Genomic DNA, 27,994 nt, shown 5'->3' with positions numbered 1-27,994 from the left:
ACAATACTATGTAGTCATCTTTACCGTCCAAATGTTTCAAATCCAAAACACGCTCACTAGTTGTATGCATCACCAATCCTCACCAATCAAGACAATTCAGTTCTCTTCCATAAGCAACTTCAAGGCTTGCACAGCCAGATCCAGCACCTCGGGCCTTCGTGTACGCCGAGCACATTCGCGTAGGACGTCGACGCCGCCCTCCTCACGAACCTTGCCTCTAGCGCGCGCGCCGATGTCCCCATCCATAGTGACGAGGCTATACACGACAAACACGCCGCGGTGGCGGATATCCTCGCTGTCCTCGTCGGCGCACAGACCGAGGACATTGCGCACGCCGCGATCGCGCGCGAGCAGTGCGGTCACGACCTCCTCGACGCCCGCGAGCGTGGCCAGCGCACCGCCCGCCCCGCTGCGCGTGCCCTCATCCTCGGCGTCCGCCAGCGCCAGCAGCACGTGCAGCCTGTCGCGCGCCTTGGTTGACCCATCCGCGTACAGCGCGATCGCCTCGACGCACTGCACCAGATTGCACACCAGCTCCACCGCCGCCTTGGTCACCATCGCGTTGCTCGAGAGAAGCTGCTCCTCTAGGTCAGGCCAGGCCTGTCGCACGATGGCGCTGCGGGTATCGTCGTCTGTTGATGCTAGGTTGGTCAGGGCCATGAGGGACTCAAAGGTTGGGAGGAGGTCGCGCGTCTCGGCCTCCTGGTCTGGGGCAATGATGGATACTAATGGGCGGATAGCTGCGCTCTGTGGAGTTGGCCGTGTGCCGCCAAAGACGAGTGACGGGTCGGTGGATATGAGAATGCGGGCGAGGGCTTGGGCCGCTACGCGTTTTGTCTGAGCCTCGGAGGAGGGGAGAGCGTTCCAGGCTGCTATGAGAAGGCGGACGGCGCCCTGCTGAGCCAGCTGGCCGCGTATGCTGGTGATTATGGAGAGAGAGTTGATAATGGTTATAATGAGGGACAGTGAGGCTACGGAGCCGTTTTTGCTGTGTGTTACAAGTATGGGTGTTACGCCTGCTTCGAACACTGCCTTACACCGAGCTGTGACATGCTCATTATCATTCAAAGGATCGGGCGCAATCTTGCCCGCCGCATTGGCGTACGCCTTGAGCTGGTCCATCTTCTTCTCTTCTTCAGACTTGTTGGGCTGGAAACGGGTGAGATTGACCAGGATACTCAAGGCTCCATAAGTAAGTGGTGACTTTGGTGGCGCATTCTCCAGGGTCTTTACGAGCTGCTTCAGGAATTCCTTATTCTTGGCGAGTTCCTCCTTCACGTTCGGTCGCAACGAGGCATAGGCCAGCCCCTCGATGGAATTGTTCCGCGAATGCTCGGGATCCTTGATCAGCATATCCGTAAACATCTTGGACAGCTCTTCAATGGTGGTGCTCGCCTGCTGGACTCGTTCGGGGTCGCCGTCCTTGCCCGTTGGTGGATGGGCGGGCTGTATTGCCTGGGTGTCCAACTGTCAGTCAGACATCCAGCTCCTCGGGCTCATCGGTGAAGACGGAAGGGTGTCGCATAGCGATGGGATCTCTAACTCTTAACTTGGCAAGTATGACAGCAGCCAGATGTTGGACATTCTCCGAGTGCCTGCGCATGGAGACGGAGCCCTCCTCGCTGTGTGACCCGTCGGCGCCGCGGACGAACATGGACTTGACAGCCTCGTCCGGGTCCTGGTCGACTACCTCCTCCAGCCACTCAACGCAATATTTCTGCACGGCCTCCCGGCACTGCTGATTCATGCACGCCGCGTTCAGCATCTCCAGACATGCAGTCTCAACCTTCCGACTCTTCCATTTCCTGCGCATCAACGGGCCCAGGCTGGGTAGGAAGCCCTCACTGAGGAACAGCTCGGTGATGAGGTCGGGGACGATAGGGAAGATGGCGGCGGCGACGCAGAAGGCGACGATGTAGTCGTCATAGGTGCCCCGTTTGACGCGTTCCTGAAAGAAGTCGCGCAGCATCTTGGAGCCGTCGGTGCCGGAGGCCTTGAGATAGGCGGATGTGGTGAGGGTAGCATGGCCGCGGACGACGTCGGGCTGGCGCATGTCGAGGTAGCAGAGGATGGTGTCGAAGCAGTCGGAGTCGATGACGTCGCATATGGACTTGTCCTTCTTTCTGGCGTCGAGGTCGTCCTGCAGGAGCTTAGTGAGGGCGTCCAGGTCGTTGACGGTGTCGCTGTCTTCCTGGCCGCCCTCCATCAAGCGCGCAAACAGGAGCAAGGTCTGGTCCTCCCTGCCCAGGTTGGACAGGTCCTGCTTGGCGTACTCGTTGACTGTCTCCATCATGATGAATTATGATGTGGAGGGATGTGAGAGATGGATCTGTTAGCTTGGTAGACTGCAGACTGTGTTGAACGTGGCCTGGCAGGTCAGGTCAGATGTTGACTTGGTTGGGAGGAGGGGAACCAGAGCCACAGAAGCGTTGAGGAGGCGAGGACCCCGCGGTGGGATCTGCACCTGCACCTGGAGCTCAAGCTGTAGTTGGAGCTGGAGCTCAGATATGCAGACTAGATTGCCTGGTTGATTAACTGATTCGATTGACTGACTGGCAGACAGACAGACAAGCAGATGGTCTGAGAGTTGTTGAGGGACAGCTCTGTTTCTGAGCACGCGCAATGCCCGCGGGGTTCTTGGCTCGGGTTTCACGAAACTCGCTTCATCAGCCAAGAGGTGCTCCAAAAATCATTCGTCCGATGCTGCTGACGCGTAAGGAAGTGGTAGATAAATAATCAATTTGCGTGCAAGTTGGTAGCGAGGAGACCACCTGGTGGCACATGTGGTGCACCCATGGACTTGGACATGAGTCTGCTGTGGGCGCCGTGCCCCTCCTTTTTTCGGACAAAAGATGGAGATGGAGATGGGGAACGCGCGACGGGATATGGAGCTAGATCGCGTTTCTTTCTCCCGTATCTTTTTTCCGTGCCGTAACACACCGTGCCATACCGTGCCATACCAGACCGTATCATGCGTCTACCGTATGACCATAGCTATCTAGTTTTTCAGTCTTTTTAAGAGCTGGTCAGGGTGCCAGGCAAGCTGCTGCAAGATGCTGTGATGCAGGCGATCGGCGAAGTGGGGCATATCTCGTCGTCTTGCCAGCATTTGGCGTCAATACTGACTGACATTGACAGGTATTGAACAAGGTGGCGTTGTGCAGGACAATTAAGAATAGAGAATACCTGGAGAATAACTGGACAGTGTTGGATTGATACGGTACAAGGTACCCAGATGGGTACCTACCTGGTCCATTACCAGGGTGCTTGATCTTAGCTGCATGTCTCATCTGATCTGGGATGGCCGTTCGGGTCCTGCCGCTGCCGCTGCAACGACCTCATCATATCAGATCGGCTGCCTGTGCTGTCAACGGTGTGTTTGTAGCTCAGCGCGGAATTCAATCCGTGAAGCTTCATCCACCACCACCACCTCCTCCTCCTTCTGCCCTTGACCCGACCTTGGACATCACTCCACCACTCCACCTCAACCATTGGAGCTACTTCGACTTACACTCGCCCGCCTCTCCCCACCTCATTACTTCTTGCTTTGTCTCTCGCCTCGAGTTTGAACCGTCGCGGCCGGTCGACAGCACCGGGGTCCGCATCCCACCATGGATGCTGTCGACGCCACCGACCACTACGAGATCTATGCCACCGAGGAGACGCCCTCGCTATGTGCCATCGTCATCGACACCAACCCGCGCGCCTGGGCCGCCCTCAAGGCGGACCTGCCCATCTCCAAGGCCCTTGCCAATATCCTCGTCTTCGTCAACGCCCACCTCGCATACAGCAGCACAAACCAGGTTGCATTAATAGCCTCCCACACCAACCGTGCAGTATGGCTCTACCCACCCCGTCCAAAGCCAAAGCAGGCACAGGGCAACCGCCAGCAAGACGGCGACATCGAGATGACCGACGCCGACGCCCCATCAACACCACCGCCTAAAAAGCGCAGCGCTGCCACCGCCAACAAGTACCCTCAGTTCGCCCAGATCGAGTCTTCCATCCTCGCCTCCCTGCGCGACCTCATGTCCTCGACTACCGAGGCCGACCTGGCCACCACCACCACCCAGATCTCCGGCGCCCTGACCCTCGCCCTGTCGCACATCAACAAGACCTCCGTGCTCCTCTCCGCCAACGACAACGCCGACGCCTCCACGCTCGCCGCCAAGAAGAACGGCGGCTCCACCGCCGCCAACCCCTCCGCCATGTCCGCCCAGCGCGCCGGTATGTTGACTGGGCTACACGCTAGGATTCTTGTCATTTCTGTGTCCGAAAGCTCTCCGTCGCAGTATATACCCACCATGAACTCCGTCTTCGCCGCCAGTCATGCCGGCATCCCGATCGACATCCTCTCCCTGCACGGCAGCGCAACCTTCCTCCAGCAGGCGAGCTACATCACCCGCGGCACCTTCATGGAGGCCGAGAACCCCCAGGGTCTGCTGACCTACCTCCTCTTCGGCTTTGCCTCCTCCATCACCTCGGCCACCAGCGTCATGACCACCACTTCCAACACAGCAGGCCAGACCGGCCCCAAGCACGACGACGATGACAGCCACGGCGGCGGCGGAGGCGGCGGCGCAGGCTTGAACCAGCTCGTCAGCCCGTCGACGGCGAGCGTCGACTTCCGCGCCGCCTGCTTCTGCCACCGGCGGGTCATAGACACGGGCTTTGTCTGCAGCATCTGCCTGTCCATCTTTTGCGAGGTGCCGCAGGACGCCGAGTGCCTGACATGCGGCAACAGGCTGTCCCTGGGCAAGTACGGCTCCCGCCCCGCCGTTGTGCCCCGCAAGAAGAAGAAGAAGAGGAAGCTTGGCCTCAATGGGGAGCCCGTCGGCAGCGAGCAGCCCAGCAGTGCTGTGGGAACTCCGAGGCCGGGTTGAGCGGAGGGCGGTATTTACTGTCGCGAAATTGTCATGTTCCCGTACGGGTCGGAGGCATCGGGCCTCTTGGCATCATGGAGCATTCATGAAATTCTGGTAGTTCATGGCCCCTGGCGTGTATGTGCAGAGAACCCATATGGTCATAGGAATGGCATATGGCAAGACTGGCAGATCGCATGATAATCAACCAGCGCAGTCGGGCGAGGAGTGCCGGAACAGTTAGCCAGCGGCGTTGGCAGGACAGAGTGTACCAAATGCAGGAGAGAAGAAGAGAAGACAAGGATCGCAGTTGAGATAAGATACCCCAGAGTGGCATTGCAGCCTCGCGCGAGAACAGGGAGACTCCCAATCGACCACTATACGAGATTGGAGATGAGTGGTCTGCCATCGGCGCCTAGAGACGCCGCGGTCACAGAGAAGGACTCAGAGGCAGCATGGCTCGCATGTATACAGAGCAGGTTGAAAACATTCATCGAATATCACGCCGGGGAGGCGGCGGAACCTGCGACGATATGTGCCATACAGATGAACACACATCATCTCATGAATATTACGACCGCTTGAAAGATTATAAGAAATGATCTGTAATTGTGCACTCTATCAAGACCGTCTAGACTACGTGTGTATAGCGAGCTAAAGGGGAAAGGGGTGCGCACCCTGCCGACGCAATCTAGCCCGTCCAGCACAGTCCAGTCCATACCATCGAGCGCAACCAAATTTATTCTTTCTCTCCATTTTTATCTCCTCTTCTTAGGGGGCCAGGATGGTGGGCACCACGCCACTCATTCAGAGAGGCACGGCTGCCAGAGCCACAGCCAAGCCAGAGTCAGTGGAATTCACTTCCATGCAAAGCCGGGCCGTGTCATTTATCTGGGAGCTGGAGCTAGTAAAAGCTGGGTTATGCGTCGTCAGCTCAGGCAAGGAGACAGTAATCGACCCTTCTGCCATGCTTCATCAGGGATGTAGGCGTCGCCCCAGATAGCAGTCGTCCAAGCTAGACCGCATCGCAGGCCCGAGAATAAGAGGATTTTTTTTCCGTTGCTTGTCGATAAAGCACGGAGATCGAACGTCCTCTGTCAGCGAGGTAGGTAGGTAAGGGCATCGTATGCTAGTCCAGCGAAGACGCACAATAACATCGCTACCCCGTCCAGTAGTGCAGAGTCGAAGTCGAAAACAACCAGCCACCGAAAGCCAAAGAAGAAATCCATAGCAGGGGTATCATCCGCCGGAAATGCGTCCGCAAACACCACGCAATGCTTTGATGCAAACCGGCCGGTTCACCGAGAAATACCCTTCCTCACGTCAGAGCAAGCAGTCGTCCAAGCTAGACCGTAGCTCAAATGACGGATGAAGCCGAAGGGAAGGTGAACCATCAGAGGCCAGGAAAGTGTCGAGTGGACATATCGAGTGGCCGAAAACGCCGCCAATGCAAATGAAGAATACCAGAGGCGAGGATCATCAATTTGCCTGAGCAGGCAAGTAGCAAAAATTCACGACGAGACCGAGAGTCCCATCGTACCGCCATGCAAAAACTCAATCACGAACCTTCAATCCGGTCGCGTGATTCTTAGAGATCTTCTGCGCGCCGATGTTGACGGGGCCAGACCCGGCCGAGAGGCGGCTCATGACGCACTTGGGCTCCTTGTGGTACGACGCCATGTGCGCGAGGGCGAACGAGTCGGTGTTGTGCGCCCAATGCATGTAAATACCGCCGGAAGTGACCTTGACGGCAAGCACGCCGATGGCGCCCGAGCTGGTCTGGTTGCGAACGCCCGGGTGGCCCATGAAGTCGCGAGTGACAAAGTCAGCCATGACCGTGCCCTCACTGGGCACATCCAGCTCGTTGTCACCGCCCTTGCCCGCCCGCGTCATGTGGTACAGCCGTTCCGCGCACTTGTGAGCCGCCATGGTGGTAGCCATGTGCTCGCCCGTGCCACTGGTCACGGCCGCCACGGCCCGCTCATCCTCGTCTTCCGGGTCGCGCGGGATCACCGCCGTGCCGATGCCCACGAGTGCCGCTGGCCCTACGCGTCCTATGTGCTTCATGCCGATGCCGCCCGAGGACGAGCCCGCCGCGATGTTGCCCTGGCCGTCGATCGCAATGGCACCAATAGTGTCTGTGACCTTGTCGTGGTCGGCGTTGTCGGGCTCGGCAGTCATCTCCGTGAGATCGATCCTGTTGGAAGGGGAAGAGAAGAAGTCCTCGGCCATTTCGCGGTCGACCCAATCCCAGCGATCATCCGAACGGTCATCCACGCCGTCTATGGCGTCAACATGCTTGTCGGAAGAGGTCTTGCGTCGCTTCGCGCGAGACTCCTTGACCGGGCTGTCTCTTGCATCAAGAGCGCGAGAAACATCATGGCCTCCAGCGGGCTTTGTGGGTGTTTCACTTCCGTTCTGACGAGCTGAAAGGGGTGACGGCTTGGTAGGAGTGACGGGGTCAGAGTTGTTTGCGCCAGGCGAAGCCGAGTCGGAAGGCGAGTCGGGCTGGCCCTCGTTCCACATTCCAGTAAGAACAGCAGATGAGTGATCGCGCATCAGGCCTTTGCTCGCCTTGACACTTGCAAGAGACTGCAATCCGTTGGGAACATCGGCTTGGGTAATCTGCTCAGCGCCGGGCATGCCGACCGTGTTGTACTTCGCCTCCTCTGGGGAAGTCGCCTGAACTGAAGCCTCTGGAGCCGGTCGGATGGCGCGCGCGTGAGCCTTACGAAGGTCCTCGCACCACTTCTTGAAACGATCCTGAGCATTCTTGGACACGAGCTCCTTGTTGTTCACTAAGGCGATTCCGTGCTCCAGGGCGAACCTCTTGGCGCCCTCGCCGACCAAGATGTTGGGAGGCACGCGTCGTAGGGTCAGGGTTCTCAGACTGGTGTCAAGAACGAGCTTTGCAAGCGAGATAGGGTTCCTGATGTCTGAAGACATAAACTGGGTTAGCAAGCTGACGAGGGGCGACGTGAGAAACGTCCCATCAAGTAAACTTACTAGGAACAGCGCCGCAAGCCCCACTGCGTCCGAAATGGTCAACGATGGTCGCATCACACTCAACAGTGCCATCGATCGAAAGGTTGCTTCCATAGCCTGCGTTGGTGATTTCGTTGTTCTCAAGGACCCTGATAGCGGCCTCTATGGCGTCGGTCGCTGAGCCGCCACCCTTCATGCACTTCATGGCCTCTTGGGCAGCCCTGAGATTTGTCCGTTAATTTGGGTTCGCGCGAAACAGCTCACGATGATGGATTGGAAACCACTTACTTCGCACACATAGTGAGGTGGACATTCTCGTTCTGGAGGCTGTGGTAGCCAGCACCAGCGTGAATGAAAACGGCCATGGACGGGCGCTGGTCGCCGGTCGAGACTCGCTTCTTGATGAAGCGGTCAACAGCACCATCGGCACCCACACCAAGGTGGTCCTCCCACATGTCTAAGGTAGGCGATGGCTGGGAGGGATCCAGAGGACCAAAGAAGTGGTTGTTGGGATCGGTAGGGTCCATGGTTGCAATATCGTTGGCAGGTCTTGTGGAAGCCCAAGCAGGTTTACACTCCTTCAGTTGGAGGGCCTTGAGCGAAGTGGGAAGACTTTCAAGGTCGGCGTTTTGCTTCTGCGTGGACGAAGAAGTAGCGTCTTTATGAGCATCGGACGAAGGGCCACAGACGGTGACTCCGTTGGAGTGGTTACGCCAGTAGACTTTGCTGCCCTTGTTAGCGAAACGGAACGACCAAGTCGAACGCTGCTCAAAAAGTTCGCGGTCTCGAAAGCTAATTTCGGGAGGGGGATCGTAGGTCCAGCTGAGACACTTCTGATAGAAATTGTGGTTTGGCCAGCGCTCAAGATGGGGGAAGGGGTAGTGAATCAGCCTTCGCCGGGATAGCAGCCAGTCTTTGATGGACACCACCTTGCCCTCGACAAACCAGACCCGGGATTCAGCGCATTCGATCTCAGGGTTCAGATCGCGATGAATGACATGGAGGTACTGGCAGAGGGACTCGTCGTCTTTGCAGAAGTTCGCCAGCTGCCAGGAGATGCCAGAATCGACTTCGCCGCTGACCATGAGGCTCACACCATAGTCCTGCAAGGCACGGGGAGAGAGGCTCTGAAGGGACAGCATGGTGTGAAGGAGACTATGTGCTGTGCGGAGAGGACAAGCTTGAAGAGACAAAGGGCAATTGTTGAACAACAACCTTACCGGCTGGTTCCGGAGTCCCAGTGGCTTGTTGTCTGGTTGAGGCTCGGCAGAGACGAAGCAATACTGAATTATATTTGGGACCAGGCGGTCATGGTATGACGGTATTCGGAGTCCAGAGATCCCGCGCCATGAGACAGATATACGGCACGCGAACGAACGGTTGAGGCCAATGATAATGGTGATAAAGCGAGTGGCTGTGTGACTGGACGAACGATCGAACGAAAGAACGGTCTATAGCCACAGGAGCCGGCAGTACTTGCTCCTGTGGGCGGGTGGTGGTGTTCGCAATCAACCAGAGAAATATTGGAACTCACTCAGTATTTAGGACACCAACGCAGCCACAATCCGTGGCACATGGATGGTAGACCTCTGTACGTCACTTGAACTGGCTCAGCAGGCGGACTAGAGCCTCGTATATCCCAGAAGAGGCAGGTGAGATGCAGCTCCTGGACGAGCGCAGGCCTGCCGGTGTGTCATGGACAAACAGAATTCAGCATCTTGTCATCAGCCACCAGCACCGGAACCGAGTCTGAGATTCTAAGAATAGTAATACTCAAGCAGTATCATTGATTTTATGTTTGAACGGAAGTCAACCCCACAAGATTGGAGGTGGCCCTGAAGTCGATGAATGCAGCGAAATGAGAGCTTGGGCGGGTTGTAGTTTGAGTCCTGGCGTTCCTGGCAATGCTAGTGGACGGGTAACGGAGCAGCCACCGTTTGAGCAGCGCCACACATACGCCACAGCAACGGTCGCAGTCAAGGGGGTGGTGGGGTTGAGCGTCTACGTCTACTGTCACTAGCCTAGCTGGCTCTGACCGCATAACGAGTTGCGTATTCGAGGACGGCAACCGCACCTCCTAGCCTAACCTACTGCCCACCTCATCCATCACCACCACCATCACCACTCGCCAATTCGAACAAGAGCTGCGCATCCACCAACAACCCATCTAGACTCGTGCGCAGCTCCCACCTTCGCAATCATGGCTACCCAAACACCCGCCGTTGTCATGGACAAGTACGTCAATCCCAGCCCCGGCCCCTGGACACATCCCATGGCATGCCTAGCTGGAGCTGCCTGACCCCACTCCCACCAGGGGGTTTGGGCGAGCAAGCACCGCCCTCCTCGTTGAAGCCATTCAGAGAAAGACATGCCGCTGAATCCAATTCTGTACACCTCGTGCTAACCATCGCTTCCACCCCAGCGGCACGGGTTTCTCAAAGCTAGGTACAACTGATCCCCCACGTCCCAACCGGATCTCACCGCGGCTCATTGACACGGGTCCCATCGTACAGGTTTCGCCGGCAACGACTCCCCATCCTTCGTCTTCCCGACCGCGATTGCCACGAAAGGCCCAGCTGGCGGCAGCGGTGGCTCAGGCTCCGGGCGTCCTGCTGTTGCGAACAAGCCCTCCTTTCTGACTGGTGGTGCTGGCCCCTCCGGCCACTTGAACTCGAAACGTGGCACAGAGGATTTGGACTTCTTCATCGGCGATGAGGCAATAGCAGCATCTGGTGGACCTGGTGAGCCCAAAAGAGAACGCAAACTCGTCTGAAAAGCTTCTTACCAAGGCAGGATACGGTCTACACTACCCCATTCGCCATGGACAAATAGAGAATTGGGTATGCGACGACAACTTATCGATAGGTATTCGATGGCTGGCTGACGCTGTGGGCAGGATCACATGGAACGCTTCTGGTCCAACTCCATCTTCAAATATCTGCGGGTAGAGCCTGAGGATCACCACTTCCTTCTCACCGAACCAGTACGCATCACGTTGGCCGCTGCTGTGACTTCGGGTAGCTGACCGTTGTTTCACAGCCCCTGAACCCCCCAGAGAACCGAGAAAACACCGCCGAGATCTTCTTCGAGTCCTTTAACTGTGCAGGTCTTTACATCGCCGTCCAAGCTGTGCTCGCCCTGGCGGCGTCGTGGACCTCCTCCAAGGTGCAAGATCGCTCGTTGACCGGAACTGTCATCGACTCCGGCGACGGTGTCACCCACGTCATCCCCGTTGCCGAGGGTTACGTTATCGGCTCCTCGATCAAGTCGATCCCCATCGCCGGTCGTGACATTACATATTTCGTCCAGTCCCTCCTCCGTGACCGCGGCGAGCCTGACTCTTCCCTCAAGACAGCCCAGGAGATCAAGGAGGAGCACTGCTATGTCTGCCCCGACATCGTCAAGGAGTTCAGCCGTTTCGACCGTGACCCCACACGCTTCGCGCAGCACCCTGTGCTCCAGCCTGGTGGGCGCAAGGTTACCGTTGACGTGGGATACGAGCGCTTCCTGGCGCCCGAGATCTTCTTCAACCCGGAGATCTACAGCTCCGATTTCCTGACGCCCTTGCCCACCGTGGTCGACGGCGTCATCCAGTCCAGCCCTATCGACGTTCGTCGCGGTCTGTACAAGAACATTGTGCTCTCCGGTGGCAGCACGCTGTACAAGGACTTCGGCCGCCGACTGCAACGTGACATCAAGCACCTGGTCGACAACCGCATCCGTGCCAGTGAGGTGCGCAGCGGAGGAGCGAGGAGTGGCGGCTTGGAGGTGCAGGTTATCACGCACAAGAGGCAGAGGCACGGACCGTGGTTTGGAGGCAGCTTGTTGGGTCAGACGCCCGAATTCAGGTCGTACTGCCACACCAAGGCGGAGGTAAGAAAATTTGTCTTGAAGGGTCCAGATTCAGACGCTAACTGCAAAACAGTACGAGGAATACGGACCGGGTATCGTGCGAAGATTTGCCCTTCTTGGTGGCCCAGGTGGTTCTTGAGAAGATTCATGGTAGATAATTGGAGGCGAAGAGAACGTTGCTCAATTTCAGCAGACAGCAAATCAATACACCCCTTCACAAAACGACGAATGGCTCCGCAACAACTTTGAATTGGGGCTGAGCAACTCAAACCGCAAAACAAAAACCGTAGCCTCGGATGTCTTGGCGATGGGCCTGAAGATGGGATGCCTAATTCTCAGATGGACTTTTTAGACTTGGGAGCGATCGGGCTTCTTTCAATGTATCACTGCTGCTTCCTGACTACCAAAGGTCAAGCAGAAGGTGGTTGCCAAAAGACGATGTTTACTGTGTGAGAGCAGTAGCCGGGAGCTTGGAGGTTTGCGAAGCCTACGGGTTATCTCGAGACAGGAAAATTCATTCAATGTTTTTATTCACGAATGGCGATTTCTTCAGCCTCTTTGGACTATTGACTTGAACATGTTCGGTAAGACCAAAATACTCCGTGATTTGGTCTTGTGGTCTAAGTGCGATACGTGAAGGCGCGCACGTGTGTCAAGGGAAAACGCCTTTCTTTGTAGATGGCCCGCCAGCAGAACTCATAGACGTTAAAAATTTCCAATTGTATTTGCACTGTACTCATATTATGCATATGTCTTAATATGAACATTTCTTAGGAAAATGCAAGACCCCTTTCACCAGAGCCCATGAACCGACCTCCAAGACCGACTCGCTGGCATATATCTCAACCTCGTTTGTTATGGAATCAAGCAGCAGCAGGAAAAGGTGCAAGAGTTTGTCTAGACCATTTAATATTGGCTTCTTCGTTCTCATTTAATCTTTCGGTCGAGCCACGAGCCAATATCCCAATTTATTATCATCTACGGCCAAAGTTATGATATGACTTGTACCTCGTACAGGATTTGCCATGTCAATACAACCCCAAGACTTGAATTGAACTGCATTATAGGGAGTTGGATTTCTGACACAGCTCGGCAAGCCCTTAATTACCATTATGGGTAGTCACTTACTCGTTTGCCTCGTGCAATGAAGTAGCCTACATAATCATGTTCGGCACATTTATGATACGATATATTGAACTTCTAACAAAGACAAGATGCTCAGTTGATTGAGCTTGACATAAACCAAGCCCTGGCTATTTACACGGTCGCAGATTGGCCATTGAAGGATACTATTGAGGACATTGTCGAGTGTATGTAACAGGGTCTCTTTTTACCCAGATAGATGCGATCAGCTTCAAAATCGGAGGCCAAGCCATCGGGGGTGCTTCATTTCGACTCGCCTGTACCCGCAACAACCCCGGAGTGGAGTTCCAGGCACATCACCATCTGAGTCAGTATAGGGACATTTCAGTCATATTCCGTAGAACCATCGTTCATGAGAGTGCGTATATTAGTTGCTGTGCCGAACTGGGCAACAAGAACCGCTCAGCGTACGAATGTATCACTTTTCAGCGCAAACCCCCGTTCCTCACGCGCAAGCACAACGAGCTCCATTCAATACATTCATCAACATGCATTTTCCGACTATCATCACCCTTCTGTCTGTTTTGGCCTGCACCGCGGTCGCACAACGCGGCAAAGGAGGTAGGAGACCCTAAGCCACGCGGACAAATTGTCCAGCACCAGGAGATCGTCCAAACATCGAGATATCCGTGCTGACAACGACTTCTTGCTCAGGTGAATGCAGGAGCGACGCCGATTGCATCAGATGCGTCAACGGCGTCACGCCACTGATCTGCAAGAGTACGTGTGGCCAGTTGTTCCCAAACTATTTCTGGAATTCCAATGTTCGACATAATTTTCTGGTTTTTTTTCTTTCTTTTTTCATAATGAAACACCACTGCTGTTCTCCCCTCTTCGCTTTTCTCTTTTGAGCCATTACTGATATTTCATGCCCTGTTGCCAGCCGATGCCACCTCGACAACGGGCAAGAGATGTGGCGCCGTCGGTGGTGAGTGCCAGCCTTGGTAGTAGGGTGATTGGAACGCAAAATGGTGTGTTGATTTGGGGAAAGTGTTGGATATGTTGATGGGTGCTTTTTGTGTCGACCATGCAACATGAACAGCCTTCCGGGATCTTCTTTGCTGTAGAGTACTGGGAGACTCTTAGGAGCATTGCATGATATTTGCGCACTTTTGAAATGGCCAAGAAACCGTGGTGAGAACTAGCTTACGAAATTGGAGGATCTGATGTTCCCAAGATTGGTTCGGTGGTTGTACACGAATGTGTCGTGTTGGCCCTGCATAGCCGATGCCAACACGCAGGATAATTTTGCTTCACAACACCGAACGCTGAGCCAGAAGCTTCCCAAAGTCATGCTTGGTTGCTTGTCTCTTAATCTGGATGGCTCTGGGTCTCTATGGCTGCGGATGTATGAAAATGGCTTATTGTGCTGGGTAGCTGTCACTGGCTAGGACACACTGTGCCTACTTGATCCACTTAGAAGTTGTGATATGAGCGGTACTAAGCAGTATGCAGTATTTTCAGCTTAGGGATGTACACAACTTTCACCAGTTGTTCATCTGAGTACCGAGCCCGGGTCATAGAAGTACCTAGGAGACAAAACTGTAACTCGACCTTGACCCAACGGAATCGGCTAGGACAACTTATTACCTATCAGATAGACATGCAAAACAGAGGAAAATTCTTAGACAATGGCTAACACAAGCAAAAGTACAAAGGTAAAAAAGTAATTAAGCAGGCCGTGATGAACACCATGCCGGTTATGTATGCGTGCACATGAGCAAGCCGGGTACCCAACAGTCAGTCATGTACATAGGCATGCCAGCGGGGCGCACACACCCGGCCCTCGACTACATTTCTCTCGGAGGATGTACCAGCGAACAGAGACGGTACAAGCGAAACATGCAGCCGCTCCATGCGCGAATTGACCAGTACTTCACGACGGCCCGTGGTGGTCCGGATCTGTGCCTGGGTTGGCCGTCCTGGTCCCTGCATGTGCCCTCGGCTATCTGTCTGGGTCTGCCTGGCCCGCTGGATCTGATGGGACGCTGTGCTTCTCTGCAGGTGGGCGACGTAGGTAGCCCCTGGGGTGTTGATACACCTAGGTACGCAAGGAGATTCTGTTGTTGTACGAAGGAGGCAGACGCGCAACTGCATCACGACAGCTTGGTCTGCCCCAGTACTTGCTGATAATTTCCACACACACATTATAGACCAGGGAGGATGTCTGTCAGTAGAGTACGTGATGTGTAACATAGATCTGAAGCGCAGCATATCTTCGCTGCCACATCCCCAGCCTCCAACGCGCACGAGTGCTCAGTGTGCGCAGACCCCCAGCTCGGGTGTCGGTTGTCGCCAGGGTCGGTCTACCAAGAGATCTATCTACCCGGGGCAGCATGACAATCCAGATTCCATCTTGCCGGAGAAAAGGCTCTCCAGCCTACCAAGATGCTAGCTCTTGTGGACATGTAGGCACACCTAGCCAGCTCAGACAAGAATAGCCGGACCAGCGCAACCGGATCTGCACGACAAGCACCTCGCCAGGGCGGGCTGATACCACCTACCCAGGTACGTGGTCAGGTGGGATGGCACGAAGCATGGCATGTTAAATACTACCACGTCCAACGCGTAACCAGCTAGGGCAGTGCGATGCTTGCCTTGGTATCTAGATACTGTAGATCGTCCACGGCATTACCCCGTACGCAGCGCAGCGCCAGGGCAAACGCCCAGTCTGGTCTAAGCACGCCCTAAGGCCCGGATCCGCATGCTGCCACACCATTTTAGCCCAGCCGCAGATAGCCTTGGCCTAGCGTCACAGTAACAGTCTGGGGCAGAGAGACGCGCCAACACACAGACAGGCAGGCAGATGGGAAAGCGAGTCGCAGCATTGCATGAGTTCCTCCCGTCGAGTCGGATCTGGGGAAAGCAAGGAGGGTAGCGGGGAAGAAGGGAAGAGAGGGGTTAAGGGAGCACAAACGTCTGGGGAATGAGCTGATGGTTGCGTCTGATCAACCTCATCAGGACCCTTGAACCCCGCCCATGCCAGGTCCCTTCTCCTGGACGTCCTGTCCACAGCTGCCCAGCTGTCTGGAGCTCTCCTTAGCTACATGTTAAGCGCCCCCGTTCCTCCGGCGGAGCCGCACCCGGACGTCAATCGCCCTCTGGCGGAGGAGGAGGAGGAGGAGAGAGATAAGTGATTTCGATTGTACCAGGGCGTTTCCGACTCCTGCATGCATGATTTCTTTCCATGTGGGTCTGGGGCTCGTACAGCCAGCTACTCAGCTGCTGCTACGTGCTTCCGTTCGTCCATAGTTCGCATATCCTTTCCTCCAGGCGCAGACAGGCAGGGAGGCGCGGTTGTGGGGAAGCTGAAGGTAAAGCTGCAGAGAGACATAGTCGGAAGTGGGCACGGTTGGGGAAGAGGCTTTTGTTTCCCCATGGGGCGGGACCAGCATGCCCTGGTCAGGTCAATCTCAACCTCGGAAGAAGGAGCTCAGCAGCTCTCCGTTGTGCTGAGTTCGACGTGATGTCGACTTTGACCCTGCCAGGACATCTCTGTTGCCCATTGACCATCTAGAAGCACGACCACTTGATTTGGCCTCACGATAAATCTTGGAAGCGGGTACGGGCGATCTTGGGATGCCCAAGCTGGTAGGCTGGCCACGTAAGGGCAATCCAGCAGTCTAAGGCCGTCCCATAATAATTGCCATCGCCTCGGATCTGCCAGACTGCAGCAAGGTTATCTACTTGGCAGCTTAGCCATTTACTTGATACTGTGGGCGATCATTTGCTATGGCTACCTGTTTACCTGCCTGCCCTGGCAATTTGGCGTCAATCACGAGTAAGTCGTCGGGGCTGGATCACGATTCGGCCGGGCTGATGGCTCGCTTAGATGAGGCATACAGAGGAAGATGACAAGGGTTCTGTGGCCTGTGGTTTGTGGTTGGAAGCTCGAGGTGCAGGTGGGAGAGGGGTGAATGGCAGGGTGGATGGAGGGGTAGCTCCTTCGATGCAGCCAGCTTGCACAGTCGGCCCCTGAAAGTGCAGCTCCGACAACAGGAACAGCAGAGGCCAACATGGACCCTCCTCAATGGGTTCTTGTGGGATGATCCAACTCGCCACCACGCGACAGGCCACGTTGCCGCTGAGCATCGTATCGGCATGTTTTAGGAGCCGTGACTGACTCTGAGTCAAAGCAGAGGGAAGGATCAAGAAATTCGCTCAAGCGAGGAAAGCAGCGAGAGGCGTAGATGACAGTTGCCAGTTTTGACAGTTTGATTGAGGAAAGGGGGCCAGAAAATATTTTTGCTGGGAAACCACGCCACGGCTGCGGCCGTTATCCGGTGGCAGCTTCTCGCTGTGTGCCTGCTGGTGCTGCACCTGCACCCTGCAGCCTGGCCTGGCTGGCATGATGATGTTTCCGCCCAGTAGGAACGACCCGGCCGAATCAAGCCACATCCCACACTGCCAGAACTGCACCTCCCTAGAACACCCTGAACCACCCTAAACCACCCTGCACCTTCGCTCTTGTCACTTCTAAAACGGGCTGTGGCAGGGATGGGTGATTGGCTTGTTCCGCCGTTTGACAGCGGGGGCCTGGGCCCTAGGTCCCTTCCAATTCCGAAGCATCAATGCCTCTTGTTCACCCATTCACCCCTCCACCGCTCCGATCCCTCCCAAATCCATCCGCCCATCGTCCGAATGGGCCACTGCTTGCTATCTGCTACGTAGCCTAGTCTACTGTTACGCTGCTAGTCTCCAATCTCGGAGCCGCATCGAAACGACCACCAACGTCGTCATCTTCTGAGAAGCACCAGCATCACCAGTCAGGCACGCATCCACATTTGATCAGATACTTCCCAGTCCCAGGTCTCAGCGACAGCGGATTTGCGGCTCCGCCAGTCCGGCTCGCAAGGCCATCTTCCGCGCTAGGACAACCGCCTGGACGTCGTGTTACCATGATACAGTCTCGACGAAGCAGAAGCACGACCATGTCATGTCCATCTTCATGCCCAAGTGCCCAAGTACCCATGTACCCGAGAGCGTTTACTGACCGCAGCACTGTAGCTTTGCAGCTCTGCAGCTCCGCCCTGTTCATGTTCGTGCATTGAGTTGCGGCAGATCGTTTGAGCTGAAGTTTCCCCAAACATTGGACAGCCCATGCAGGCAACAGACATCAACGGCGAGGCACACAGATGGACGGATAGACAGACAAACGGTAACGACGATGCAACAGACAAGTCATTCACTCATTCATTCATTGATTCTAGAATCCCAACAGCAGCCGGGGAACATCCAGCCCAGCGAATGCCCAGGAAAGCATCCGCGTAATGGTCTGACCATGCCACACCGTACCATGCCATGCCCCCATGTAATCGGTGCATATGTACATACAGCCAGTGTCACGGTGGGTTGGGTATGTAGTCCATGTGTCTGAGCTTGAGCCTTAGCCTGAGCACAGTCTGTCCCTCCAACCCCTGGACCAAAAGCTTGCATGCATGCATGCGCGCAGTGCCACCCACTGTCAGCTCTAAGTACGTACAGTACTGAGTATGTACTGGCGGGATTTGTTGTAGTGGGGGATGGATGGATGGCTGGATGGATGGATGCAGGGCCAGATACGACACGACAGGGCTGGGCCGGCCAGACGGGAAAAGTGAGGTGACATCTGACATAGCTCTTAGTCGGGAGCCCCACCGCGCGTGGGAATCGTACGACGCCCAACATGCATCGCCAACCTCGAGTCTCCTCACACAGGTCACCACCATCACCAGACATTCGGAGCCTACCAGAGAATTTCTCCGACCCTGGCATAGTTAGTAAGTACCCGGCGAGCGCCACTCTTCTCGTCGTCGGGCCCCTCCACCTCCTCCCGTGTATCAAGCATCGAGCATCGAGCGTTGAGCCATTGTCCTTGTCGTTACTGTTCCACAGCAGCCAGGCTGTCACATCGTAACCGTACTGTACCTACTGTATCTCGGATTGTGTCGTGTTGTATTGCATGCAACCAGCCGAAGCACGAACCACAAACCAGGGAACTCCCAGACCCAGACCCGGTTCCAGTTCCCAGACCCAGACCCAGGATCGTCATACTCCAACGAAGCTACTCCAACCAAAGTGAACGAACCGCCGGTGACACCAGTGACACGGTCCAAGCAAGCCTAAGCCCACCTGCAACCTGCAACCTGCAGCCCGCAACCTGCATCATGTATCGAGCTCGAGCTTCCCGCGCGTCTCCCCTGCCAACCCTGTCGTCCATCTTTTCCTCCTCCTCCTCCTTGGCTGCCGCCACACCACCGACTTGTACAGCGCGCCTTCCCCACCTTGCTCTTCAACAGCAGAGATATAAATCTGTCCAAGCCCTCCGACCTTACCTCTTACCCTCGACCTCTCCTCTCTTTTATCATCATCATAATCATAACCATAGTCCTAAGAACACCAAGCCCTTCTTCAACCTCAGGCAGCAGCCAGCTTATACAAGGCAGATCAGCTCCGACGTTACCGCCACCTTGTCAACTCACCAAATCTACACATCACCACACACAAACAACATGGGTATCGAGATTCCAACTGAGCAGTGGGCGCAGGTCTGCAAGCAGGTCGGCGGACGTAAGTGTGACCTCAAAAGCTATACCAAGCTCCCCCTCCTCCTCCAACTATGCCCCTCTCCTCTCCTCCACCCCTCCTCCCCGCCCCGAGACGGTCGCCCCCCACTATTTGTGCAGATCTTCAATCCACAATTCACTTTCACTTCACCTCGCAAAACAGGCCTCAGGCTAACATCAAATCTGCAGCCCTCGAGTACAAGAAGATCCCGGTCGCTAAGCCCGGTCCCGATGAGGTCCTCGTCAACGTCAAGTTCTCGGGTGTGTGCCACACCGACCTCCACGCCATGAAGGGCGACTGGCCCCTGCCCGTCAAGATGCCCCTTGTTGGTGGTCACGAGGGTGCTGGTGTCGTCGTTGCCAAGGGCGAGCTCGTCAAGGACCTCAAGGAGGGCGACGAGGTCGGCATCAAGTGGCTCAACGGCTCCTGCCTGTCCTGCTCCTACTGCATGACCGCCGACGAGCCCCTCTGCGCCGAGGCCTCACTCTCTGGCTACACCGTCGACGGTTCTTTCCAGCAGTACGCTGTTGCTAAGGCTGCCCACGTGGCCCGTATCCCCAAGGGCGTGAGCCTCGAGGCTGTCGCACCTGTCCTCTGCGCCGGTATCACTGTCTACAAGGGAATCAAGGAGTCCGGCGTTCGCCCCGGCCAGTGGATCGCCATCGCCGGTGCCGGTGGTGGTCTGGGCAACATGGCCCTGCAGTACTGCAAGGCTATGGGAATCCACACCATTGCCATCGACGGCGGCGAGGAGAAGGGCAAGGCCACCAAGGAGCTGGGCGCCTCAGCCTACGTTGACTTCTTCACCTCCAAGGATCTCGTCGCCGACGTCAAGGCCGCCACCCCTGACGGCCTGGGTCCCCACGCCTCCATCCTCCTCGCTGTCTCCGAGAAGCCCTTCCAACAGGCCGCTGACTATGTTCGGCCCCGCGGCTGTGTTATCTGCATTGGCCTGCCCGCTGGCGCCCGCATCTCTGCTCCCGTCTTCGAGAGCGTCGTCCGCATGATCTCCATCAAGGGCAGCTACGTCGGCAACCGTCAGGACACCCAGGAGGCCCTCGACTTCTTCGCCCGCGGTCTCGTCAACGCCCCCTTCAAGACTGTCGGCCTCAGTGAGCTGCAGAGCATATTCGACAAGATGGCCGACGGCACCATCGTCGGCCGCTACGTCGTCGACACTAGCCGATAAGCGGGTCGCCGCGCCTTTCACCTCCCTAAGAAAGAAATAGGAGATGACAATGACTGTGCAAAAGGCTGGAGTTTTCACTATGGAGTTGGGATTTTCTTTTTCCGGGGCAGGGTGGTCTTCTTTTGAAAGCCTTTCGTCGTGTACATAAATACCAAGAAAAGGGCGGCCTGTTGTGGCGGCGGTGATGTGACATTTGAGAGCTACATATAATGATTGGGAATGAATACCAAAACTTCAGCATAAATCTCTGTTCCTACCTCGAGTGATTCGAATTAGTGAAATCTTTTTTGGTTACTCTTGAATTATAATGTAATTCGGCTGCTGCCTATGACGAGTTGTCGGGAAATAATGCTCCACGAATAGGCAGGGGATGGTTATTTTCTAGTACAAGGAGCAAGGAACATGGGCTTCCGACAACATTATGTTCTCTGATCGGTAACGAGCCTGCCTTACATTCAACAGAAATATATTAATGAGTAAGCACAGAATTCCGAAGGGTTGTCACTCGTTGTAGTGCATCTGCTGTCCTCAGGCTGTTTCATGATCAGACTTCGTCGACCCTGTTTTCCTAAGTCTGATTGGAAACCTGATCTTGGCCATCCATTTCAAAGCGTATTGGAACTGCCAACCACGGAAACCCAAGTAGGAGTCTTGCAAATCTTTAATAAAAGACTTCCAACTTCTTGTTGCAGTGAAATACCAAGTCAAATACCCACAACCAATGTAAGTTACAATCGGCACAATAGCAAAAGAGGTGACAAGGCCCACCGGGGATGGATGAGTATTTTGACCGTCTGGAGTGGTATTTAGAATGGGCAATGCCCATAGTGCCTGCAAAGCCTCTTCAGTACTTTGTCTATTCTTAAGTGAGAAGTGCTTACAGCCATAAACCCAAGCGGGGTGTATACAATGGTAACAACCGTGAAAACGTAGATCGCACGATTCAGGGCCATCCCTTTCATCGCTTCTCGAAGTGATGTTGCATTGAATAACTGAAGAGGTCTTGTCAGTATAATTGAAAACCATCGGGACTGAGACTCAAAGACGCGAAAGCCAGAAGAAAACAAATGGTTGGCCGTACCCCTTCCCGAAGTGATTCCACTTCCTCCATCTTTCTATCGATGCGTCCCTTCAGGTGTTCCGTCTGCACTTTCAACAGCTGCGTTACCTTATCTCGTTGCATTTCCCAGGATTTGAAAGTTTCTTTCATAACATTTTTGTGTCCGTATGTCGCCTCCATGAAAAGTTCTACATTGTCATAATCTCGATCTTTCCCGCAAAATGCTTGCCACTCTGCAAGGTTCATATCAATTTGATGCCTGGCGGTACGCAATAATTGAAGCACTGTGAAGTACTGTTTGGACAAGGCCATCGAGCTCGAGCTGTCAAAGATATGACTCTCCAATTGATCTTCATCAAAAGTGTGGTCCCCCTAAGTCAAGTCATGAGCACATCAATGTCAACACCATGGGCATTGATCAATGGCTGGGTAGGAAGGTCTTCTGCACCCGAACTTACATGGAAGCCAATAATATCGTCGATTCCATCCAAAGTGTCATTCCAGCCTTGATTCCAAGTCTCCATCAGCCATATCAGAGCAATAAGAAAATGGGTCAGACCGGTCTCTTTTCCCAGAGCATAGAGGTCGAGATTCAAGGTTTTCTTATCCTTCCTAAATGCATATTCTTTGTCCTCATCAGTGTCCACGTTGGCGTCTATGTCGCCAAGAGCGACGAGTTGAAAGGTCCCATGCTGGTTCATCGTCAATGATATCGACAAGATACGTTCTGCGAAATGCTGGTCCTCATGCGATTTCTCGCCGCAACTTTGCGTGAGAACATGTGAGACGCGCCGTATCTTAAAGAATTGACGTTCAAGTACTAATCCTTCAGTTTCGAGCGAAGGCGTCGGAATCCCTACTGACCCGACAGGCGCGAGGTGGCTTGAATGATATTGCAATGCCAAACGGGGAAGTCCGGAGCTACCCGTGAAATAGACTCTGTGCAGAGACCGTTTCGCCAAATGGTGGGATATGTTGGAAAACGATACGATGAATTGTTGAAAAGCTTGATCCTCATTCCGTCTGCTTTCGCCCGGACAGTCTTTGTAAAAGCACTCTGCGAGGAAAGCAATAGCATTGATGTCCATCGTTCTGGAACGACCGCGGTCGAGGCCGACGCCGAAGCTCTGGCTTCTTTTCGGGTCATCGGTTATCCACCTGCAAACCATCAGAGCATATACTATTGAATGTAATCAAAATTGCCGACTTACCAGATATTTCCTGCAGCGTGCTTCAAAGCGCCAGGGGCAACTCTTGGATCCTAGTTTGCCTCATCGGTCAACCCCATTCACATCCCCTGGCCTAAAACAGGCTTCAGTGAGGACAATAGAAGGAAGTAAACCTACGTCCTGTGGCGGGCACCATTGAGTGGGGATACCAGGCATCAGTTCACAGTCGTGTTGTGCCTTGAACCGCGTAAAAATCTTATGAATCGATTGCTGCTCGCTGTGTTTGGACATGACCACACGGTCACAGGGTCTATCCCACGATTTTGATTCGGGGCGCAGATGGAATTGGAAGATTGGACCCTGGTAAGTCCAGTGCGGAAAGTTCACAAAATTGTTAGCGATGAGGTTCAAGATTTCATTCTTGTCACCTTTGAGGCCCCTCCCCTCATGGATTTCATCGAGCCGTTGAGCTTCCTTCCAACAAATCGATTCCATGACGCTGCGGTCTGCGCTGCTGAGACGGGCCGTTGACGCTCCTCGAACTTCTTGGTCGGACACCCGGTCCGAAGCTGTACTCAGTGCCAGGCTCAATCTTTCCATTACAGCAAGTAAATCTTGGATAGTCAAAGGTGGGTTCCTCCCACCGCCTAAGAAGCTGGCGATATCAACAATGGCCTTGGCTGTTGAGGCATCGCAAGGCCTGGCGTTGGCCGAGTGTTCCGATTCTTCAGAGCCTCGGGATAAAGTAGAATCAACAGCAGTAACAGGCGCCGTGTCGTCCGGAGACAATTCAGCCATAATGAAGAGGTCCTTAAAAGTCCTGAATCGTTGCACGTGGAGGGGAAGGGAGAACGCCTGATGAGATAGGTCAGTTATGAAAAGGGTCTTGCATCTTGATCCCTCCTACTGCAATAGAAAACCTGCGCACCCAGCGTATTGATGTCCACCCACTGAGATAACAGATCAAAATTATACCGTATCATGTTTATATAGCATAGCTGAAAAGCTAAAACAAAAGCTTTATATCCACGCGTTGTGTGACGCCGTGGCCCAGCTGAGGAGGGTGCGGAACTCCTATGGGGAAGCTGCGCTTATTCAGAACGAGCTAAGAAAGGAGTAGTGGCGTTCTCACATCAAGTATCTATCAGCATCTGTGATATGTGGCTGCACTGCGTGTTTCAATTGCTGCCAATGAGCGCCAAGGCATGCGCTAATCAGTCCTCGTAGGCGAGTAATCCTTCGTCCTACGCTTCCACCACCTTTTCCGCATACAATGGCGTCTAGACATCGCGGGCTTGGGTGACCAGAAGGCCACTTCGTTTGCGCCACGGCCAAGTTCGAGATTGGGCATGTCGAGTCGGATGGCGAAACGCAATCCAGCTTGACGCGGGAAGAACCTCGCAGGAGGGATAGATATAGCACTATCTCTCAAGCTGAGCTCGGCAGCCGACGTTGATCAGCAGCGAGCGCTCAATGCGGGCGGCGGACAAGTCACCATCGGGCTCGCGACGTCGGGCGACTTCCGGGGCCGCGAGCTGCCTGATTCGACGTTCATGTGGACGCCTCTATTCGCCCAGCTGCACAGCCTGGGGCAGCGGCGCGGCTGGGGCAAGGACGGATGAGGATGAGGGTGCGAGTATATCTAATGAGCTCAAGTTTGCCGAGAACCTGGATGCTGCTGCTAGTCTGGTCTGTAATGCGCTTGTGCGCCGGCTAGGAAGGACGATGGCCATCCCTGTCGAGGATATCGATGTTGGCAAGCCGATTCATGCTTATGGAGTCGATTCATTGGTGGCGATGGAGTTCAGAAATGAGTCTTGATCCTTCTATGTGCTCATAATCAACATACATCTGACTGACGTATCACAGAGACTGTGGGTATGAGATTGCCGTGTTGGACATGATGGGCAACAAGAGCATAGAGGCGCTCAGTCGTGATATTGCAAAGGGTAGTCCATTGGTTCGCTTTAGTAAGAAGTAGGCGAATACCGAGTGATATCTGTGATGAAGGCTCATTGAACTTATGAAAGGATGAGCAGGATTGCCTTGTATATACCTTGTTGTGCTGTGCTGGGCATATTGCAACCATGAGCGACCAAGTGCCGTATTTAGACGCGAGCCGAAAGTCACGCTGTCATGTCGGAATTGAGTACCAGAGCGAAGAGCGAAAAGCGAGATGTTACACTAGGATTCAGACGCGCATGCGGGTGAGATCACCCTCAGAGTCCGGCCCCGAGTGGATGGGTGATCTGCGGAAACTAGGGACATATTCTACTAAACTTCATGCTTACGGCGAGCAGACGGGAGAGAATCCGGCCGGCTTCATCCTGAATGAAATCAGAACTCTCATATAAGACGGAGCGAGACAGGCACTTTCTGAACTAAAAACATATAAACACATCTTCTTCCCCAGCTGGCGCAGACTGTCCCATTAAGCCCTCGATTTACTCTAGTTTGAGTTGATATCATCCCGTAACGTGGCACCTCCCCCTACACACATCTAATCACAGCTCGGTTAAAGTCTTTGGATTTATCAAAGCCATGAAAACCTTTTTGGACACTTCCGTCCCGTGGTACATCCATGAGCCGCCCCAACTGCAGCCTGAATTTCGCCAGCTAGTCACAGAATATGCCAGGGTCAAGCCGGAGCACGTAGAGGCACACGTCCAAGCAGTAAGGGACACGGCCTGGAGAGTCGTACGAACAGCTAACTCACCTCAACTCCGACAACAGTGCAACCGCTGACACACAATAGGCCCCTTTCCCCTGCGTGGGCTCTTACCTCTTCGCTGAGCTAGCTCTGTTCAAATACCCAGCCTATCCTGCAATTCTCAACCGCCTGGCGTCCGACCCGTCCAGCGTCTATCTTGAGGTGGGCTGCGGTCTGGCCCAGGACATCCGGAAGCTCATCGCGGACGGCGCCCCGGCTGCCTCGCTGCGTGGAACAGATCTGCAGGCGGGGCTGATGGCATGCGGCCACGACCTCTTCCATGATTCGGAGGCGCTGCCCCTGGCTACAGATGGTTGTGAACTTCAGGGTAAGACATTCGTGGCGGCTAATTTCCTCGACGACTCGGACGCCTCGCCGCTGAGGGCTTGGGAGGGTGAGGTGGACTTTGTGCATGCGAGCATGTTCCTGCATTGTTTTGAATTGCCGACGCAGGTGCGTGCTTGTAAGCGCATTGTTGCGCTTCTAAGGGCGCGGCCTGGGAGTTTGCTGGTGGGCCGGTCTGGGGGCGTGAGTCTGGCCGCTGGCGGGCCGAGGGAGGAAGAGCCCAAGGGCCCGTTGGGGCGCATCGGTGGTGTAAAGCGGACGAATTATCTGCACGATGTCGGGAGCTTTAAGTCGATGTGGGAACAAGTAGGGAGAGAGACAGAGACAAAGTGGGATGTCAAAGTTGTCGAAGAGGAGATTGACGATGCTGGAGGGAGATATTTTGCCGACGAGGAGCACCGCTGGTTGAGATTTGAGGTTGTGAGGTTGTAGTCGAGATTCATCTGGCCTCATAAATTAGCCATTTCACGTGTGATATCTTCTCAAAACTACCATCAACTCTCAATTCCTTCTTTAGGATGTCAAACGACGTTTATATACGAATTGAGAAGATTTGAACGCAAGCCTGCGAGCATAACTTCGTAACCAATCGGTATCCGTATTGCGAATATGGACGCATGTGAGGTGAGCACAAAAGAGAACGCCTGCTGGCCAAATCGGTGTGGGAAAATTGTCAACGGCTTTGAGTAATTGCTGGTAATTTAATCGAGCATGATAATTGAGGTAATGTGTTGAGCTAGGAATTGAACCAGAAGTTAAACCAGTGATCAGACCACATCTACAAATATGCTATGACGAGCAATACTTCATCGAGAGAGGGGAATGCTAATACATTGCTTGAGTGCCTTGGCCTTGAGAGGGATGTCATCTCGTGACAAAGCAAGGAAATGTTAGGTTCGAGGAGCAGAAGATAGATGGAAGGCGCCGGGAAAACCACCTTTAGACAGCAGTTGAGCCGCTCTTCGATTCAGATGCTGCTAAAGACCTCAGAATTACAAATGTACTGTGACTTCATCAGCGCCACCGGTCTCTGCTTCTGCCTATAATATTCTGGGGCAGTCTCTTTACTGATTATCCACATCTCCTTGGATGCCAGGCAGCAACCCAAATCGAGTAAGTTCGCACAGACATACCAACACAATATCACAACATCAGAACTTCACGTCGGTCAGTAAGGACCACCCCTTTCGACGCCTCTTGGTACATATGATGCTGTTCGACCTCACTTTCTTTAAAATGAATGCTCCAATTTTCAAACACAACAAAAGTTTGAATGGTCTTTTCTGACCTAAGCACAACGGACATTCATGGAGACTCCAGCCTTTTCACGCTTCAACAACTTTCCGTGGGAAATCAGGCGCATGGTATGGGAGGAGGCCCTCCCACCCACGGTCCCCCAAGTTCTCACCTACAAGGCCTCAACCTTCCCGAGATGGGACCACACGGCCAACACTTGGGGCGCCGACGACGGGCCCCCTTGGATCCCCATCCCGCCCCCGGCCCTCCTCCACACCAACGCCGAGGCCCGCGCATTCGCCCTAGAGCACGTCCGCATCCGCACAGAGAAGAAGCTTCCAACTCGGTCGCGCGCCCCAAACTCGTACCATCGCATGGTAACCCGCGCCTTCGACCGCGACATCGACGCCATGTTTGCGCACGAGACGCACTTCCGCGCCTTCATGGGGGTATACATGCGCCGCACGCCCTTCGCCGCGCGACACCTCATCTTTGACAGCGACCTGTTCGCCCCCCGGCGGGATTGGTACGATCTCTGGGACCATTTCGTGGGCGAGGCGGCCGAAAGGTGCCGCGGCCTCAGGTCCGTCACGCTGGCTGACCTGAGCCGGTGCGCGGGCGCGCTGGACGCCCGGGCTTTTGGTGATCGCACCGCCCGCGGGTACTACCGCATTGTGCCTGATGTGGAGGCCGCGGGGTGGTACAAGCGCCTGGGTGAGGAGCTCAGGCGGGAGTTTGAGGGCTTGAGGGGCCCGGACGGAGTCCCGTGGAAGGTTGAAGTGAGAGGAGTCAGCTCGTGCGGTACCGAAGCTGATGAAGAGGGGATTTTGGAGTGTTCGCAGGTTCTTGTCGAGCGCTTTACGGCGTCGAGCGCTAGGTAGTATCACTTCAAGTCGT

The 27,994-nt window shown here is 54.7% G+C and overlaps 9 protein-coding genes across 9 annotated transcripts; 6 read left to right on the top strand and 3 right to left on the bottom strand.

Annotated features, from left to right (window-relative positions):
- Positions 1-96: 96 nt before the first annotated feature.
- On the bottom strand, positions 97-2,293 carry J7T55_015564 (ctin cytoskeleton organization protein; the record flags this gene model as incomplete). The annotated part of the gene is made up of 3 exons (XM_053139809.1): positions 97-971; positions 1,038-1,455; positions 1,544-2,293. 3 exons carry the CDS (start codon positions 2,291-2,293, stop codon positions 97-99), a joined length of 2,043 nt encoding a protein of 680 aa, XP_052997286.1.
- A 1,318-nt stretch (positions 2,294-3,611) lies between these two features.
- Positions 3,612-4,883, top strand: J7T55_015563 (transcription factor tfiih subunit; the record flags this gene model as incomplete). Its single annotated transcript, XM_053139808.1, has 1 exon — positions 3,612-4,883. One exon carries the CDS (start codon positions 3,612-3,614, stop codon positions 4,881-4,883), a length of 1,272 nt encoding a protein of 423 aa, XP_052997285.1.
- Positions 4,884-6,416: 1,533 nt separating this feature from the next.
- J7T55_015562 (threonine aspartase) lies at positions 6,417-8,989 on the bottom strand (the record flags this gene model as incomplete). Its single annotated transcript, XM_053139807.1, has 3 exons — positions 6,417-7,798; positions 7,869-8,068; positions 8,136-8,989. The coding sequence occupies 3 exons, from the start codon at positions 8,987-8,989 to the stop codon at positions 6,417-6,419; spliced, it is 2,436 nt and encodes an 811-aa protein (XP_052997284.1).
- A 1,058-nt stretch (positions 8,990-10,047) lies between these two features.
- J7T55_015561 (ctin-related protein 3) lies at positions 10,048-11,838 on the top strand (the record flags this gene model as incomplete). Its single annotated transcript, XM_053139806.1, has 7 exons — positions 10,048-10,082; positions 10,270-10,292; positions 10,361-10,588; positions 10,641-10,687; positions 10,744-10,830; positions 10,887-11,720; positions 11,773-11,838. The coding sequence occupies 7 exons, from the start codon at positions 10,048-10,050 to the stop codon at positions 11,836-11,838; spliced, it is 1,320 nt and encodes a 439-aa protein (XP_052997283.1).
- A 1,492-nt stretch (positions 11,839-13,330) lies between these two features.
- On the top strand, positions 13,331-13,941 carry J7T55_015560 (gluconolactone oxidase; the record flags this gene model as incomplete). Its single annotated transcript, XM_053139805.1, has 4 exons — positions 13,331-13,403; positions 13,497-13,562; positions 13,726-13,770; positions 13,910-13,941. The coding sequence occupies 4 exons, from the start codon at positions 13,331-13,333 to the stop codon at positions 13,939-13,941; spliced, it is 216 nt and encodes a 71-aa protein (XP_052997282.1).
- A 5,392-nt stretch (positions 13,942-19,333) lies between these two features.
- On the top strand, positions 19,334-20,577 carry J7T55_015559 (lcohol dehydrogenase i; the record flags this gene model as incomplete). The annotated part of the gene is made up of 2 exons (XM_053139804.1): positions 19,334-19,391; positions 19,577-20,577. The coding sequence occupies 2 exons, from the start codon at positions 19,334-19,336 to the stop codon at positions 20,575-20,577; spliced, it is 1,059 nt and encodes a 352-aa protein (XP_052997281.1).
- A 1,437-nt stretch (positions 20,578-22,014) lies between these two features.
- J7T55_015558 (uncharacterized protein) lies at positions 22,015-24,157 on the bottom strand (the record flags this gene model as incomplete). The annotated part of the gene is made up of 5 exons (XM_053139802.1): positions 22,015-22,402; positions 22,502-22,795; positions 22,849-22,898; positions 22,984-23,661; positions 24,122-24,157. 5 exons carry the CDS (start codon positions 24,155-24,157, stop codon positions 22,015-22,017), a joined length of 1,446 nt encoding a protein of 481 aa, XP_052997280.1.
- A 122-nt stretch (positions 24,158-24,279) lies between these two features.
- Positions 24,280-26,293, top strand: J7T55_015557 (uncharacterized protein; the record flags this gene model as incomplete). The annotated part of the gene is made up of 5 exons (XM_053139801.1): positions 24,280-24,620; positions 24,676-24,766; positions 24,995-25,013; positions 25,328-25,479; positions 25,562-26,293. 5 exons carry the CDS (start codon positions 24,280-24,282, stop codon positions 26,291-26,293), a joined length of 1,335 nt encoding a protein of 444 aa, XP_052997279.1.
- Positions 26,294-27,168: 875 nt separating this feature from the next.
- J7T55_015556 (uncharacterized protein) lies at positions 27,169-27,978 on the top strand (the record flags this gene model as incomplete). The annotated part of the gene is made up of 1 exon (XM_053139800.1): positions 27,169-27,978. The coding sequence occupies one exon, from the start codon at positions 27,169-27,171 to the stop codon at positions 27,976-27,978; it is 810 nt and encodes a 269-aa protein (XP_052997278.1).
- Positions 27,979-27,994: the final 16 nt, after the last annotated feature.

The sequence above is a fragment of the Diaporthe amygdali genome, assembly GCF_026229845.1.
Source record: "Diaporthe amygdali strain CAA958 chromosome Unknown NODE_5_length_1802954_cov_64_987939, whole genome shotgun sequence".
In the NCBI taxonomy this organism is placed as follows: Eukaryota; Fungi; Ascomycota; class Sordariomycetes; order Diaporthales; family Diaporthaceae; genus Diaporthe; species Diaporthe amygdali.
The sequence above is the reverse complement of the archived record's forward strand: the minus strand, read 5'-3'. Positions and strand labels throughout refer to the sequence as shown.